Raw genomic sequence first — 17,464 nt, 5'->3', positions numbered from 1 at the left:
CTATGAGCCATCATATGTGTGGCTGCTGGGAATTGAACTCAGGACCTCTGCTGGGCCTGCTTGCTCCAGCCCGCTTGCTCGCTCCGGCTCCGCACACTCAGGGGTAATTCACTGTAGCTATCTTCATGAAGATGCACCAGAAGAGGGCGTAAGATCTCATTACGGGTGGTTGTGAGCCACCATGTGGTTGCTGGGATCTGAACTCAGAACCTTCAGAAGAGCAGTCAGTGCTCTTACCCGCTGAGCCATCTCACCAGCCTGACAGTTACTTCTTAATTTGAATACTATATAGCTTTAAAGGTATTTGAAGACCAGTGATAATAGAACATGTTTTTGTTTATTATAATGATGTCATTGTGTCTCAGTGCTAATGTTTGTAGCACACGTAAAGCCCTGGGCGTGCTTCTCTAGCACTGCAACAAATCAAATACAAGCAAACTGCATTACTGATAGCACAGCTCCTTGGTTATGGGACACCTGAGTTTTTTGTATAGTCTTCAAGTGTTTAACTCTTGGCTAGGTGATTATTTTAAAAATATTTATGTCATAACACAGCTGACTGTGAAAAGGTTGGAAAGGGTGGCTTAATGTTCTTTAAAACAGAGTTAGTTATTAAGATGAAAGTCTTCTGTGTTTACTTTGATTTAGGTAGCAAAGCAGTGGTACGATTTTGACCGATCCTCATTTGTTTTTGTTCGAAAATTAAGAGAAGGCCAAAATTTTGTATTCCGGCACCAGCATGATTTTGATGAAAATGGAGTCATTTACTGGATTGGAACCAATGCAAAGTAAGTTATTTCATTCAAGCTAACGTGACCACAGTGCATAGTCGGGAAACGTTTTAGTTAGTAAAATTATTAGATGTTCACTGAACACCCTTCTACTTAAGGAACTTTATCTTATGTGTTAAACTTAAGATTATACCCCAGGTTGGCCTTCAGCTTGCTAAGTAGCCACGGGTGATCTTGAGGTCCTGATTGCTTTCCGTCTACTTGGTTAAAGAAGTGGATCACCATTCTCAGTTTATAATTTGGAATTAAAAACTAATATGAACAAATGCAAATTGCCTTTACTTGATTTCTCCTTGTTTTCTTTTTTGGTTTTGTTTTTAATTTAAAATTTTTACTTTTGTGCAGAACTGCATATGAATGGGTAAATCCTGCAGCATATGGACTTGTAGTCGTGACATCATCAGAAGGAAGAAATCTACCATATGGCCGCTTGGAGGACATACTAAGTCGAGATAATTCAGCTTTAAATTGTCACAGCAATGATGATAAAAATGCCTGGTTTGCCATAGATCTGGGTGTCTGGGTAATACCATCAGCATACACACTTCGTCATGCTCGTGGCTACGGAAGGTCTGCACTGAGAAATTGGGTTTTCCAGGTATCCAAAGATGGACAGAACTGGACTTCTTTGTATACCCATGTTGATGACTGCAGTCTCAATGAACCAGGGTTAGTTGAGGAGTCTTTGAAAATTGGGGAAATCAGTAAAGAGCCTTGTTTATTTTTATGATTGTATATTGTAGAGCTCTATTTTTTTTCTTTTTTGGTTTTTCGAGACAGGGTTTCTCTGTGTAGCCCTGGCTGTCCTGGAACTCACTCTGTAGACCAGGCTGGCCTCAAACTCAGAAATCCGCCTGTCTCTACCTCCCAAATGCTGGGATTAAAGGCGTCCACCACCACTGCCCAGCTATTTTTTTTAAATATTGAAATAAGGTAGTTTTTCTAAAAACAAATCACTTCATATATAGTTTAGACATTAAAAGTTTGAAATACTGGCTTTACTGAAACTATGACAAAAATCAGATTGGGGGCCAGCCAGGTGGCGGTGGGGTAAAAGCTTTTGTTGCCCAGACTGATAACCTCAGTTTGACCTCAGAATCCACATGGTGCACAGAGAGAGAGCCAACTCCTACAAGTTGTTCTTTAACGGGTATGTGTCCTTCGACATGTCTGCACACACAGACACACACACACACATACACACACACACAACACTGGCAGCTGGAGGGATAGCTCAGAGGTTAGAAACCTGGGGTTTGGTTCCTAGAATCCACATGGCTGCTTATAACAGTGTTTTTCAGGGGATCTGACATTCTCTTCTGGCCTCTGAGGAAGGATTGCATGTAAACCGTACATATACATGCAGCCAAAACATGCTTAAAATAGATTTTAAAATAAAAATAGAAATTACAAAATAAAATACAATGTCTTTTATAGAGTTTAGATTACATTTTGATAAAAAGCTGATTGTACTTGTGTAGGTACTTATAAGAGATACATAGCACACAAGTGGAAGAAAACTATAAATGTTCCCCACACTTATGTAATTATCATATAATGTAATAAGATGAACAGATGTTCAACTTAATAGCAGTAGTGGTTGAAGTGGCATGGCTAATTGAAGAATTGCTTATGTCTTGCGTTGTTGGTTTTTCTGTAAGCGTAGGTGTGAGTTGTGTGTATACTAAGAGTTGGACAGAAGACTGGTGCTTAGCTGAGCTAGGCTCACAGGATCTATTGTTTTCACAGTTAGATTAAAAAATTATTCTAAATTGACTTCCATATTTGACATAGCATAAAAGGAAGTGGTATTATCATTAGGGTTAGTGGGCAAAGTTTTTAAGTTTTAAAATTAAAAATTTTAATACACTTAAAATGCCAAGAATTTACAAAGAAATTTCATTTTAAAAATACTTTTTTTCCTTTTAAACATCATCCTTTTGCTTTAACCAAATCATTTGACACTGTAAATAAACTAAATATTTTTAAAATTTCATATTTGATATTTTATTCATTTTCATAATCAATTTGTTCTGTTTGTTTTTTGAGATAAAGTCTTACTGTGTAGCCCTGGATGGCCTGAAACTCAGTCTGTATTCCAGGCTGGCCTTGCATTTATAGCCAGCCATCTCTGTCTGCCTCTGTTTCCTGGGTGCTGGGATTAAAGGCATGCAACACTATGCCTGGCTTTTCTTTTTTTTGCAAACGAATTTTAAGTGACAATTAAGGCTGTGTTCTTTTTTCTGAAGTTTGTTATTGCACTATCTTTTTTCATGTAATTTTTAAAAAATCATTTTAAAACACATTCTGTCTAATGCATTTACAGGTCAACTGCTACATGGCCACTTGATCCAGCGAAGGATGAAAAACAAGGGTGGCGGCATGTGAGGCTGAAACAGATGGGGAAGAACGCCAGTGGACAAACGCACTACCTCTCGCTGTCTGGCTTTGAACTCTATGGCACTGTAAATGGCGTGTGCGAAGACCAACTAGGTAATGAAAGCACCTGAGGCCTTCCTAGCTTTCTACAGCTGTTTAGTAAAGTAACTTGGTTTATATTTCTCTAATTCTAATCTCATAGGGAAAGCAGCTAAAGAAGCAGAAGCTAATCTTAGAAGGCAGAGGCGCCTGGTGCGCTCTCAGGTCCTCAAGTACATGGTTCCAGGAGCTCGTGTTATCAGAGGCCTTGATTGGAAGTGGCGAGATCAGGATGGCAGCCCGCAGGGGGAAGGCACGGTCACAGGAGAGCTGCACAATGGTGAGTCAGAGGTTAGCACCTGGTGTTAAACTGTGTGTCTGCCTTTTGTCTTTAGATATTTTGTAAAATGTATAAATAATAGCAGACCTTTTTAGAAGAATTGATAATGACTTCACATTAAAATGAAAAGAGCTGGAAGTAGTGGCATATGTCTAAAATCTCAGCACCCAGAGGTAGAGGCAGAGGCAGGCAGAGAGAGGCAGAGAGAAGCAGGGGCAGAGGAAGCAGAGGCAGAGGCAGAGGCAGAGGCAGTGGATCACTGAGTATGAGGCCAGCCTAATGGTTCCAGGCCACTCAGAGCTTTATGGTGGAGACCCTTTCTAAAAAGTAACAACTCATTTACTATATAAATAAAGTATCAAGATATATTTCTTCTCTTTTTCCTTAGTGTATTGTTCTCGTTACCAATAATTCCTGATAATGAATTTCTTGGTAGTTTTGGGATTTAGGCAGTGCCTTTTTACTGTACTAAAGGCATAGAGAAGAGAAAGGATTAGTGTTCAAAAAGTTAGTTTTCTATAAAGCAAGGAATAAGGAATAGTTTCTTAATCACTTAGTAGATTACTACAGTCTACCAGCCTCTGGGGGGAATTTAAATTGTCTTTTGTAGTAGAGCTAATAAAGAAAGTAAAGAAGATAAATTCATTTTAATCTTTGTGCTGTAAATTTTAGCAAAAGTCCTTACCCAAATAATAAGCTACTGTTGACTCCCGCAGCAGCTGTCCTGGCTGTTCTTTTGGAACATTTAAACGGCTTACTTAGTAGCAGGTGGTTTGCTTGAATCATAGCAAGTTTTTTTCTTAATGAACTGAGCATTCAAAAATGTAAAATGCTTATACTCTTATTTTCTACTATTTAAAGAGCTATAATAAAAATTATGGGGCTGGGACTTTAGCTCAGTTGGTAGAGGGCTTGCTCTATGTATATAAAGCCATGGGTTTGATTCTCACAATGTTCCTTCAAATGTTGAAATTCAGTTTTAGCTTCAAACATGTTAAGAGTTTTTAGTTTTCAAATACATTTCCTACAATAAAGAATCTTTACTAACTCTGTCTTTTTATCTATGTTTTGAGCATAGAAATATTTTATATTTAGGTATAAATATGTTCACCCTTTAAAAGTTTTCTCAAAGCTAATATAAATGGTGTGCATTTTTTAGTATATTCCCACATTGCCTCAGCTATATCCATTGCTCTTCTGAAGAGTCTGTGTTGGTAGAACTACCCATTTATCCACTTATTCCACAGAATTGTAAAAGGACTTTGTTAAACTTCATCTATACAATGGTCAATGATTGATCTACCTTCTGGGTAAAAACATATTTATATTTAATAATATTCATATGTACATATATATGTAGTTTGGTCATTTGAGTATATATTGGTATCAATGCAGTACAAATCTCAACTTTATTTGATTCTGGGATATATTTTTGAACCTTCTCAAGCTTTTCTGCAGAGCACAAAAGAAAGTTAAATGTTGGTTCTTCAAGTTATTTTTGCATACAAATATAAAATACATATAATACATTTATATTATATCTATAAAATATATAGTATCTAAGCTTATGTAGATTTGAAGCAGTCAGCTTTCCTTTCAGATAACTCATAAACAGATAAGGTGCAGGCGGCTCAGTGTGCCCCGTTATGCACATGAACTTAGTGTAAGCGGCCAGTGCTCAGGTGCTGGAACTGACTTAAGATCTGTACAGGCTCAGTGGTTCCAAGTCCAAGTTTTTAATGTGCGCCCCCCCCGGGTAGTTAGCCTCTAACTAAAGTAAAACTGAATTTTCTATTGGCTTTCTTCCTAATCAGCTATTGTTTTTGGTTTTGGAATTTTATTACCCTTTTCAAAAAACTTAACATTTTTCATATATAAGTATAGATTAAATATATTTTAATTTGTTACTAGCTTTAGTATATAAATCTTCAAAGAACTCAGCTTGCCTTTAAATTGTTTCTAAGATATTTTTGTGCTTACTCAAACCTAGTAAACTAAACCATAAAATCAAGTAACTACTAAAAACAATTGAAATGCCAATTTAGTATTTTATTTGAGCTAGTAATCTAAAATTTCTGTAAGTGGCATAAGCGTGCTTTATCTGTCATTTCTTAGGGTTTAGTCCAACCTTAGAAATGAATGGTTAGTGCTTTTTTTAAGAAAAAACATTTGATAATTTTATAGTCACATTTAACAGTTCAAAAATCTTCACTTGTTGAAATCTCAGTAGTTTTTTTCTTCTATATCTAATATTGTTTCTGTACTTGGAAATGTAGCTTAGTGGTAGATGCCTGCATGTGTCAGGCCTTAGATTTCACTTTCAGCATCAATTTTTAAAATTTTTTTCCCTTTTAACAGAATAGATGTAAATATCACTTTTTAAATGTTTTATATTAAAACAACTAGTTATATTACTAGTTGTTCTGATGGTGGTGGCATGTGCCTTTAATCCCAGCACTTGGGAGGCAGGGGCAGGTGGATCTCTGAGTTCGAGGCCAGCCTAGTCTACAGAGTGAGCTCCAAGACAGCCAGGGCTACACAGAGAAACCCTGTCTTGAATAAAAGAAAAAATGTGGGCTTGTCCAGAGATAAATCTAATAAAAGGAAGAATTTTAGAAACATTGTATATAGTGCCTACTTAAATTATTATGTGAAAGTTAAATAGTATAGACCTTCAGATAGACTAGTAGTATCAAATAATATTTTAATTAATCTAAGTTCAAAACTTGTCTTTTAGTTGGCAAACCTATTGGTTAGCAATTGAGGGACATACAGCGCTGATGAAACGCTGATCCCATATTGTGGAGCTACTGTCTAACGCTCCTCTCTGCTTTGTGCTGGGTCTCACAAACTCCTGTCCCTTTCCAGGCTGGATTGATGTCACCTGGGATGCTGGTGGCTCAAACTCTTACCGTATGGGCGCAGAAGGAAAATTTGACCTCAAGCTTGCACCAGGGTACGACCCTGATACAGTGGCATCACCCAAACCTGTTTCATCCACTGTTTCAGGCACAACGCAATCATGGAGCAGCTTGGTGAAAAACAACTGTCCAGACAAGACGTCTGCTGCTGCAGGCTCCTCAAGTAGAAAAGGAAGCAGCAGTTCTGTGTGTAGCGTGGCCAGTAGCAGCGACATCAGCTTGGGTTCGACCAAAACGGAACGGAGATCAGAAATTGTAATGGAACACAGTATAGTTTCAGGAGCTGATGTCCATGAACCAATTGTTGTTCTTTCATCTGCTGAAAACGTCCCTCAAACAGAAGTAGGGTCATCTTCCAGTGCAAGCACCAGCACCCTGACAGCGGAAACGGGAAGTGAAAATGCCGAGAGGAAGTTAGGCCCCGATAGTTCTGTTCGAGCTCCTGGGGAGTCTAGTGCAATATCCATGGGCATTGTTAGCGTTAGCTCTCCTGATGTTAGTTCGGTATCTGACTTAACTAATAAGGAAGCAGCTTCGCAACGACCCCTTAGCTCTTCAGCAAGTAACAGACTGTCAGTGAGCTCTCTGTTGGCAGCCGGGGCCCCTATGAGCTCTAGTGCAAGTGTACCTAACCTGTCCTCAAGAGAAACATCTAGCTTGGAGAGCTTTGTAAGGAGAGTGGCAAACATAGCACGGACTAATGCCACGAACAACATGAACCTAAGCCGAAGCAGCAGTGATAACAACACTAATACTTTGGGGAGGAATGTGATGAGCACCGCAAGTAAGTGAGCTTTTCCTTCTGGCACCCAGTGCTTCCCTCTGAGGGATCCCTAGGAAGTCCTGTTGGTCAGTTGTTCTGGCTACAGCCTTTAGCTGACGCTAGCTAGCTATGTGAGACAAACTGCATCAGACGCAGCACTTGGGAACTGTGAAGTCAAGTTCTGAAGAAGCTAAAGTAGTTCAGGAGCTCAGAGTAGCTTGCATTTTATAAGAAATCATTAAACAAGATTACACGGCAGATTAGATGACTAGTGAGTGTTAAATAGCAGCCTTCCCAGGCTTAACTACTGGATTCACTTTAGCTTCGGAACTCATCTAACTCTTAATTTTAAGTTATTAATGGGTTCAAGTAATTTCCATAAAATTATAATAAAATTATTTCTGTTGCTTGTTTTTTATGAAAGTGAGGCTTTAAGTGTTTTAAAGATAATTATGTTTTTAAAAACAGTAAGTTTTAGTTGGTTTACAGTTTGGTTCTCAAAGTTGTTGCTTTTCAATGTTTTCCTTATTAATGTATTTCATGGAGTTTAAAAAATATATATCTTGATTTTTTTTCCCTAATGTTTCTTCAGTGCTATGTATTTAACTGATGTGCTTCATTTTTATTTTTAGCTTCTCCTCTTATGGGTGCTCAGAGTTTCCCTAATTTGACCACACCTGGTACTACGTCGACAGTGACAATGTCAACATCGAGTGTTACTAGCAGCAGCAATGTAGCTACGGCGACAACAGTTTTATCAGTGGGTCAATCATTAAGTAATACTTTAACCACCAGCCTCACATCAACCTCTAGTGAGAGTGACACAGGTCAGGAAGCAGAATATTCCTTATATGGTAAGTTACAGGTCAAAGTTTATTAAATATACAATTCCACCCATCCATCCATCCATCTATCCGTCCTTAATATTGTGCTTTATCCTTGGAATTCTTGGTGGGGAATGGAGTTTGAGGAAAGGTCTTGCTTTGGAGCCTTAGCTAGTCACGAATTCACTATATAGACCTGGCTGGCTTCAAATTCACCTGCCTCCTGGGTGCTGGGATTAAAGGTGTGCACCACCATGTCCATCCTTATATATTTTTAACCTTTTATATAAAATGATATCTTTGTGTAAAATGGAAAAACTCCATGATGTACAGGAGATTAAAAATTATCTGATTATAGGGGCTAGGAGGATGGCTCAGAGGTGAGAGCAGTTGTTGATCTTACAGAGGACCCAGTTTTATTCCCAGCACCCATATGGTGGCTTACAACCGTCTATAGCTCCAGTTCCAAGGAACCCAACATCCTTCTGACTTTCAAGGATACAACATGGATGTTGTGCAGGCAAAAAAGTCATACACATAAAATGAGTTTTTAAAAATTTTAAAAGTATTTGATTATAAACAAAGTAGATGTCTAAGAATATTCATAAGTTATCTTCTGTTGCCTCTTGTCAATTATCAAGTTTTAATAACCATTATAACAAAATATTTGCTACCTATCAGTAAAAGAAGAAGTATGGCAGAAGAGTACTTTTTGTAAAGTGATACTTCTTATATACAAATATAAGATATCTTGGAAATAATTATATAGCTGAATTTTGTTGGTTTGAGGCAAGGTTTGTATCTTTGGTTAGTTTGAACTTACTATAGAGAGTGAGAACTGGCTAACCTTGAACTTGGAGTGATCCTGAGGCCTCTGTCTTTGGAGTGATGGAATTACAGGCATTTACAGTGATGCTTGGTTAACATGTGACCTTTTCAATTTCATTAAAGTTTGTTTAGAAAGTTCTGAAGTTTTATCTTCATGCTTTCAATATAGTAGTCAGAGACGGAAACTATTTGATTCTCTTAATGTTTTTTAAAAGGGACTGGAGAGAGCTCATCAGTTATTAGCATTTGCTGTTATTTCAAGGGTCCTGGGTACATTCCCAAGCACCCACATGGCAGCTCACTACCATCTGGGATTCCAGGGAAACAAATGCCCTCTGCTGTTGGCTTCTGCTGGCACTGGCACTGGCACTGGACATGTGTGTGGCATACATGCAGGCAAAACACGAATACACATTTAAAAAAATATATTAAAAAGATAAGTAGCTCTTTTAGCATATTAGAAAAAATAATAATAAAAAATGTAGAGTACATACCTTCTAAGCCTGATCAAGACCATGCTGATTTGTATGGGTTTTGTTTGTTTTTTAAGCTAAAGGGAATTATGTCCTTTAGCTATTTCTTTTACTCAGTACATTTGAAAATATATCCCATTCCTTGATGTGTTTCTACAACATTTGGAATTACTGCCAAATATTCCACTATGGGATCATCATGTTAAGTTCTATACGTTGTAGAACAGTTATAACTTTTTCCTCCCCATAAACATGAATATACAACCTAGGATTATATTTCTGTGGATCGCCTCAGGGTTAGTTCTTTAAAGTAATGACTTCCAAAACAGTTGTCTTCCTGTCAAGAAGAGTTGGAATATTTTTTACCACATAGCTTTGATCATGCTTATTGTTGCCCCTTTGGCAATATGAGAAATCAAACCCAGAACTCACAGGCTAGGAGAGCGCTCTGTCCTTGAACTGTATCTTCTGCCTTCCGTTCTTTTAAAAAAATAATTTTGGGGCCTGGAGAGATGGCTCAGCGGTTAAGAGCACTGACTGCTATTCAGAAGGTCCTGAGTTCAAATCCCAGCAACCACATGGTGGCTCACAACCGTCTGTAATGAGATCTGACTCCCTCTTCTGGTGTGTGTGAAGACAGCTACAGTGTACTTACATATAATAAATAAATAAATCTTTGGGCTGGAGCTAGCAGGGCCAGAGTGAGCGGGGCCGGAGCAAGAGGAGGTCCTGAGTTCAACTCCCAGCAATCACATGGTGGCTCACAATCATCTGTACAACTACAGTATACTCATATACATAAAATAAATAAATAAATCTTTTTTTAAAAAGATTGCTTTTTAATTGTCTGTGTGCGTACACATATGAATAAGGGTATTCTTGGGATCCAGAACAGGATGTCAGATCCCTAGGACAGGTTCCAAGTGATTGTGACCTGCCCAGCATGGCTGCTGGGGACTGAACTCATGTCCTTTACAAGAGTAAGTGCTCTCAACTGCTGAGCCATTTCTCCAGCTCTTCACTTTAATCTTAAATAGGGCTGTGAGGATGCCATGTGAAAGGGAGTGAAATACTCAGGCTGTTGGCTATAATGAAATTCCCCTTCTCCGTGCCTAACACTAACGGACCATTAAAGACTGTTACTTTGAAGGATGAGAGTAACATAAGTCTCCATAAAGCTTTAATTAGGTATAAAGTTAATACAGTGTTAACTTTCTATCTTGAGAGACATAGTTGGCTCTGTGGCATATTCAGATATTTGAAATTTGGAGCATTTCTGGTTTGTTTCTTTGTCCAGGATAGAATTTCACTGTGTAGTTCAACCTAGCCTTGCATATTTGATCTTCCTGCCAACAGAATCCCCAGAGCTGAGGTTATAGGTGTGTGCCACTGTTGGGTCTCAGAGCCTTTATCGTTCCTGTGTACTCATAAGAGGAGGAATGTGGGGAAGTGACTTACATGAATTGTAGCATATCAGAACATTTTATTATAGGAAGCTGAGAGTTAAAACATGAACCAGAGGTTCATGGGTTTATATTGTATACAGCCATATTACGTTAATGAGACCTATTGTGAATGGTAGGATAGCCCCTCACATATGTTAAGGATGTATTTCATTAACCTTAAGATACCACTGATTGTAAAACATGTCAGTGATGCTAACATTGTTGCCAGCATGCTGGGATTTACCAGGAATTATAGAATACATACTGACTGCACAATATTAAATTATGTTTACCTTTGAAACTATTTAAGAGCCAGGCAGTAGTGGTGCATGTCTTTAATCCCAGCTCTTGGGAGGCAGAGGCAGGCAGATTTCTGAGTTCCAGGAAAGCTAGGGCTACACAGAGAAACCCTGTCTCGAAAAAAAAAAAAGGAAAAGAAACTAATTAAGTAGTATATCATAACTCTTGTACTAAATTTTGATTAAAAGACTTTTTGTTCAAAGGTCTGTAAATACAAGCTGTTAAATATTTATATCTGATATTCTTTATCAAAATGTATTTTCATCTTTGTTTAGTTCTAGTGTTGAGTTTATATTCCCCTTATACAGCTAATGAAAAGTTCTCTTATTTAATCTCATTATTCTGTTTTTTTTTTTTAAAGTTCTCATAAAGAACAGCTTGTTACTGTCTTTATGTTGGAGAATATAAACTTGGCATATTTAAAAATTATACTTTATTATCTTTTTTAATGAGTATATGATGTATGCATGTAGAGATCAGAGGACAACTTCCAGGAGACAAATTTTCCCTTCTCTTGTGGGCTTGTGGGTTCTGGGGATTGAACTCAGGTTGTCAGGTTTGTGTGGCAAGTACTTTTGACCTACCGAACCTTCTTGATGGTCCTTGCTTTATTTTTTTATTATATTTAAGGATGTATTTATTTTATGTATGTGAGTACACTGTACATACCATTCTCTTCATACACCCCAGAAGGGCATCAAATCCCATTTCAAATTGTTGTGAGCTACCATGTTGCCGGAATTGAACTCAGGATCTCTGGAAGAGCAGTCATTACTTTTAACTGCTGACCCATCTCTCCAGCCTTCTTTGTTTGTTTGTTTGTTTATTTTTAAAGAGAATCTTACTGTGTAGTTCAGGCTGGCTTTGAACTCTTAATTTTCCTGCTTCTACCTGCTGAATGCTTGTATTATAGGTATGTACCATCTCTGTAGCATGACCCGGTCTTCATTGGGGGAGATATCCTAAGAAAGAAGATAAAGGGGATTCAAGATTACTGAACTTAGTTATTCAGTGAATTATATGGATAATGTAAAAGATACTATATACTTATTCTATAACAAATACATGTTATTCTTAAGTAGTCATTATCATTAAATAACTTGCCATGTCTAAGCTCAATTCTTTTTGATTGGCTTTAATTCTGTATGTCTTCATAAGGTCTTGTATCAAAGCTAGTGTTTATAGGTATTAGTTTATTTATCTATTGAATCCTCTGTCTTTTGTGAGCTTCTTAGAGCTTTGGACATTCTAGCTTTGTTTTCCATGGTGTACATGTGATGGAACAGTTCTTGGCACATATGCTCAGTGGGTATCTGTGGGTAAATAAATGACTCCAAATTGTAGTTCTTGTGATATTCAGAGAAGGAAGGTGGGATTGTTCTGTTTTGTTTTAAACATTATCTACATGGTTGCCCTTTCATAGATTTTATTGACTGAAATATACTTTGAGCTCATCCATTTTTTTTCTGCCATGCTTGTGATTAATCTTAGTTGTTATTATGTTATCTATGTTGTTAGGGTAAATAGATGGAATCATTTATGCTTGTCATTTATGCTTGAGCCTTTTGAATTTACCTTTGGTTTGTATAACCCCAGAGGCAAAGTTACCTTGCGTCAATTACTAATTGTACTCAGAATGAGGTTGTTGGCTTTCTCCTTCCTAGATTTCCTTGATAGCTGCCGTGCCAGTACTCTCTTAGCTGAGCTAGATGATGATGAGGATTTGCCTGAGCCTGACGAGGAAGATGATGAAAATGAAGATGACAATCAGGAGGACCAAGAATACGAGGAGGTTATGGTAGAGAGCATCTTCCATTCCCTTCACTAATGTAGGATATTAAAAGCCAGACCTGGTGGTACTCTTTTGTAATCCCAGCAATTGGGAAGTAGAGACAGGGAGATTAAAAGTTCAAGGTTATCTTTAGTGCCTAGGGAGTGGAGTCTAGTCTAGGCTGCATAAAAAATTGTCTCAAAAATAAAATAGATGGGATAAAATATTATTAAGAGCCAAAAGATTTTAGTTAGTGAAGTGAAGAGCTTTAAAAAGTGCTTTTTAGTATGTATCATTTAGTGGTACACATAAGACTGATTGGTGGGTAAAAACAATTGCTACTATGCCTGATGATTTCAGTTCAATAATCCCTGGAACTTGCATAGTGAAAAGAGAGACTGGATTGTTGCAAGTTGTACTCTGATCTCCATTTATACACCAGGTACATACATATGTACTCACACATACACACACAAAATAAATAGTATATATTTAAATAAATTTAGATGACATATGCCTGTAGTCCTTGCACTTCCTGCCTGAAGCAGGAAGATTACAAATTTGAGGGCAGCCTGGGATTCATAGTAAATTCCAGGCCAGCCTGGGCTATATAATAAATTTGGTCTCAGAATAAAGTTTGTACTAAAGGATTGGAGGTGTAACTCAGTGGTAGTACTTATTTAGCAGATAAAAGGCTCTGGGTTCAATCTCCACTGTAGTGAAGAAAGAAAAGAAAACCTAAGTATATTCCTTATGGAGAAGGTTAATATTTAATACCCAACAAATTAAAAACTCCAAACATCCCAACTTTGTTGAAGATGACTGATGAAGAGAACTTCTGTTGTTATTTTTATGTTCTTTTCTCCTAGACAGGGTTTCTCTGTGTACCCCTGACTGTCCTGGAACCTTGAGATCCACCTCCCTCTGCCTTCTGAGTGCTGGGATTAAAGGCATGTGCCACCACTGCCTGGCTAAAAGAGATTTTTAATTAACAATTTTGGGGGTCTAGACTGATTGAAGAGGGTGTGTCAAATAATTAAACATTTGTCTCTTGGTGTTTTTTTATCTTAGATTCTGAGACGCCCATCCCTGCAGCGTCGAGCTGGCTCTCGCTCTGATGTAACGCACCATGCTGTCACCTCACAGCTCCCACAGGTCCCTTCTGGAGCAGGGAGCCGACCAATTGGGGAACAGGTAATGCCATGTATCTCAAGCCTATCATACATGTTTTATATTCACAGAAGAGCATCAACCAAAATCCCTATAATAGTGGCACAAGAAGGGGGAGGGGCTGTCAGTTACAGAAACCAACGTCCCGTGATGCTTAGGGTCTGTAAGTTCCAGAAAATTCATGACAGGCAGGAGTTTCTTATTGGAAACTGCTTCATCTTGGCCTTTGAATAAGCATAAGAATATATTAAACAGCTGAGGTTTATAGTAGTTGTGAAAGAGTTAAATTTGAGACTTGTGCTGGCTAATGAGAAAATTGCAGGTTTGAAGAAAAACATAGTGGACCAAGGTTGAATATTTCCAAATAAGCCTGGGCAAAAATAACCAAGCTGTTAAGACATTCTGGGAACTAACAGACCAAAAAGATATAGAAGAAAAAACATGCAAGGATATGTCTGGGCAGACACTGAGTAGTGGGCCATCTGGTCCTCTTAGATATGGTTTAAGGTCAGATGCTCTGTTGACTCAGATTAATACCAACCTTAGGAATTTTCCACTCTGTTCTACACATAATATAGTTAATATTTGAACTAGCCAGTCATGTATAGCCACACTGATTCCTTTGTTCCCCCAGACCTTTTTCCTATATAAACCCCTAACCCCTGAGCCTCGTGGTCAATTCCACTATCTCCTGCGTGAGATAGGTGTGGTGTCGGCCCGGAGTGCTCCGAAATAAAACTGCCTCTTTGTGATTACATCAAGACGGTCTCTCGTGATTCCTTGGGTGCACATCCTCCCAGATTTGAGTGGGGGTCTTCCCACAGGGGTCTTTCAGTTGTAGTAATTCTGGTATTTCTCGGAGAAGAAGTAGTCTTTTTTATTTATCTATTTATCTATTTATTTATTTATTTATTTTTTCTGATTATGAAATCTCTTCCCTACACTTTTATTCTTTAAAGAAGGCCCCCAACTGTATGTGTGTGTATCAGAGGAGATAACTTGGAGTCTTGGAGTTGCTTTTCTCTTTGTACTCTGTGGGTCTGAAGATAACAAATTTTGGTCATCAGATTTGGTGGCAAGCTCCCTTACCTTTTGAGTCAGCTTGTCGGCCCTATAGTAGTAACCTTATTAGCAAACACTGACTACTAAGGGGTAGGCAAGGTTGTTATTCCATTACATGAATTACCTTTACATGCTGTTATTCACTGCATTTATCAGAAGAACTATCTCTGGAAGTCATTCGTAGTAGCTTGAGGTTTAGGATGCAAAACTAGACACTCTAACACTATAGGTATATAGTGTCACTTTATTGAACATGTTATTTCAGGACCTGGCAGTGGTGGCACACACCTTTAATCCCAGCACTTGGGAGGCAGAGGCAGGCAGATTTCTGAGTTCAAGGCCAGCCTGGTCTACAGAGTGAGTTCCAGGACAGCCAGGGCTACACAGAGAAACTCTGTCTCAAAAAGCAAAAAAAAAAAAGAAAGAAAAAGTTTCAGGACTGGAGAGATGGCTCAGTGGTTAAGAGCACTGACTATTCTTCCAGAGGTCCTGAGTTCAGTTCCCAGTGGCCACATGGTGGCTCACAACCATCTGTAATGGGATCCCATGCCCTCTTCTGATGTGTCTGAAGACAGCGACAATGTACTCATATACATGAAATGAATAAATCTTTAAGTGTTTAAACTTAAGAGGCATATGTATGTGTATATGTCATTTGATTTTAACAGCCAACACATTATCTGTTTGTCTGTAGAAATTTAAGGCACCTTACAAGTGACTTATCTATTTTGTGTAAATAGTTCAGAATAAAATTAAATTGACATTAAGAAAAAAGTTATTTTAAAATAATAGACTCATAGGAAACTGAAAAAGTACTACAAAAGATTGCATGTGCCTTTTGACCAATTTTTTCCCCAATGGTTAGTGCTATACTACCAAATTGTAGTATCAATGCTAGGAAATAGAGGTTGAATATAGTATGGATTTTTTTAACCAACTAACAGTATACATTTGATAAGCATGTATTTTTACACATTTGTATTAGCTTATTTTATGCTTTCGCAGTCAGTTCAAGTAAAGGAAGTACAGTCCCTGTAAAGAACTAAAAGACAGTAGGTTGGCTCAGTGGATTAAGATTTTTGCCACCAAGAATGACAAATCCAGATTTGATCTTTGAGATGCACAAGTTCGAAGGAGAGAACCAACTCTCACAAGTTGTCCTCTGACTTCCACATAGATATAAAAATAGACACATAACTCAATGTAATTTAAAAGTTAAAGAATTACTTAACATGTAGCTACCTATTTGTTAGATGGCTAGTTAATTTAGGAAGAATTTTTTCTCAATTGTTAAGTCTATCTGGAATCTTTTTGTACAGGAAGAAGAAGAGTATGAAACCAAAGGAGGACGCCGGAGAACCTGGGATGATGACTATGTGCTAAAGAGGCAGTTTTCGGCACTGGTTCCCGCTTTTGATCCTAGACCTGGTCGTACGAATGTCCAACAGACAACTGACCTAGAAATTCCTCCCCCAGGTACAGTATATTTAAGTGTTGTGCTCTAGTTTTAATTGGTAACAAATGAGAAGATTATATACAGTTTGAAAAGTAAAGGGCCACTTGTATTTGTAGGTTATGAATAAAACAATTGTTTAAAACACTAAGTTTTATAGATTTGGGGCCAGTGAAAGGGTTCAGTGAGTAAAGGAACGTACTGCTAAGCCTGTCAAACTGGGTTCAAACCCTGGAATCCACTTGGTGGAAGAAGAGAGCTAATAATAAATTGTCCCATGCTTTCTACATGTGCTCTGTGACATCCCCATCCCAAGTAAAACTTCAGATCTCAGGAACTAGGAAATAATAAATTTGTGTTGTAAGAGCATCCATTTTGTAGTAAGAATGAATCTTCTCATTTCAAAGATTAAATGAAGTAAGACATTTAAGGTCATTTATCGTGGTACTTGATTGTGCTTCAGTAAGTAAATGCCAAGTGTTCTAATTTATGATCCTTAAAGAATATTTGTCACTAAGTATGTTTTGTAGATATAAAGATACCGTGTACAATACAAAGGCACATGTACTTTGTAATATAATATTTTATATGAGGATAGATATAGCTTGAATAGAATGTTGTGAACTTGACAGAACAGTTAGTTGCCGGGTGGTGGTGGTAACCGCCTTTAATCCCAGCAGTTGGGAGGCAGAGGCAGTCGGATTTCTGAGTTCGAAGCCAGCCTGGTCTACAGAGCGTGTTCCAGGACAGCCAGGGCTACACAGAGAAACTCTGCATTGGAAAACAAACAAACAAAAAATCAGAAAACAAACAAAAAACAAACAAACAAAAAAACCCAGCAGTTAGTTAAGGAGTACACACAGCTTTAGGCTTTCTGTATCAATCAGCTCTGTCAATATTTCTCC

At 37.9% G+C, this 17,464-nt stretch overlaps 1 protein-coding gene across 4 annotated transcripts in view; it reads left to right on the top strand.

Moving 5' to 3' along the window:
• Hectd1 (HECT domain E3 ubiquitin protein ligase 1) overlaps positions 1-17,464 on the top strand; it is an 89,160-nt gene that overhangs the window by 54,780 nt on the left and 16,916 nt on the right. For 2 of the 4 annotated variants that reach the window (XM_031357415.1, XM_031357418.1), the window contains exons 21-29: positions 649-788; positions 1,137-1,460; positions 3,118-3,284; positions 3,373-3,549; positions 6,418-7,254; positions 7,866-8,087; positions 12,768-12,901; positions 13,946-14,068; positions 16,426-16,582. In XM_031357415.1, coding sequence (XP_031213275.1) covers positions 649-788; positions 1,137-1,460; positions 3,118-3,284; positions 3,373-3,549; positions 6,418-7,254; positions 7,866-8,087; positions 12,768-12,901; positions 13,946-14,068; positions 16,426-16,582 — 2,281 coding nt within the window. The remainder of the gene's footprint in view (positions 1-648; positions 789-1,136; positions 1,461-3,117; positions 3,285-3,372; positions 3,550-6,417; positions 7,255-7,865; positions 8,088-12,767; positions 12,902-13,945; positions 14,069-16,425; positions 16,583-17,464) is intronic. The other 2 variants (XM_031357416.1, XM_031357417.1) reach the window with 2 other exon arrangements.

Source organism: Mastomys coucha, unplaced genomic scaffold (genome assembly GCF_008632895.1).
Source record: "Mastomys coucha isolate ucsf_1 unplaced genomic scaffold, UCSF_Mcou_1 pScaffold6, whole genome shotgun sequence".
NCBI classification, from domain to species: Eukaryota; Metazoa; Chordata; class Mammalia; order Rodentia; family Muridae; genus Mastomys; species Mastomys coucha.
The sequence above is the reverse complement of the archived record's forward strand: the minus strand, read 5'-3'. Positions and strand labels throughout refer to the sequence as shown.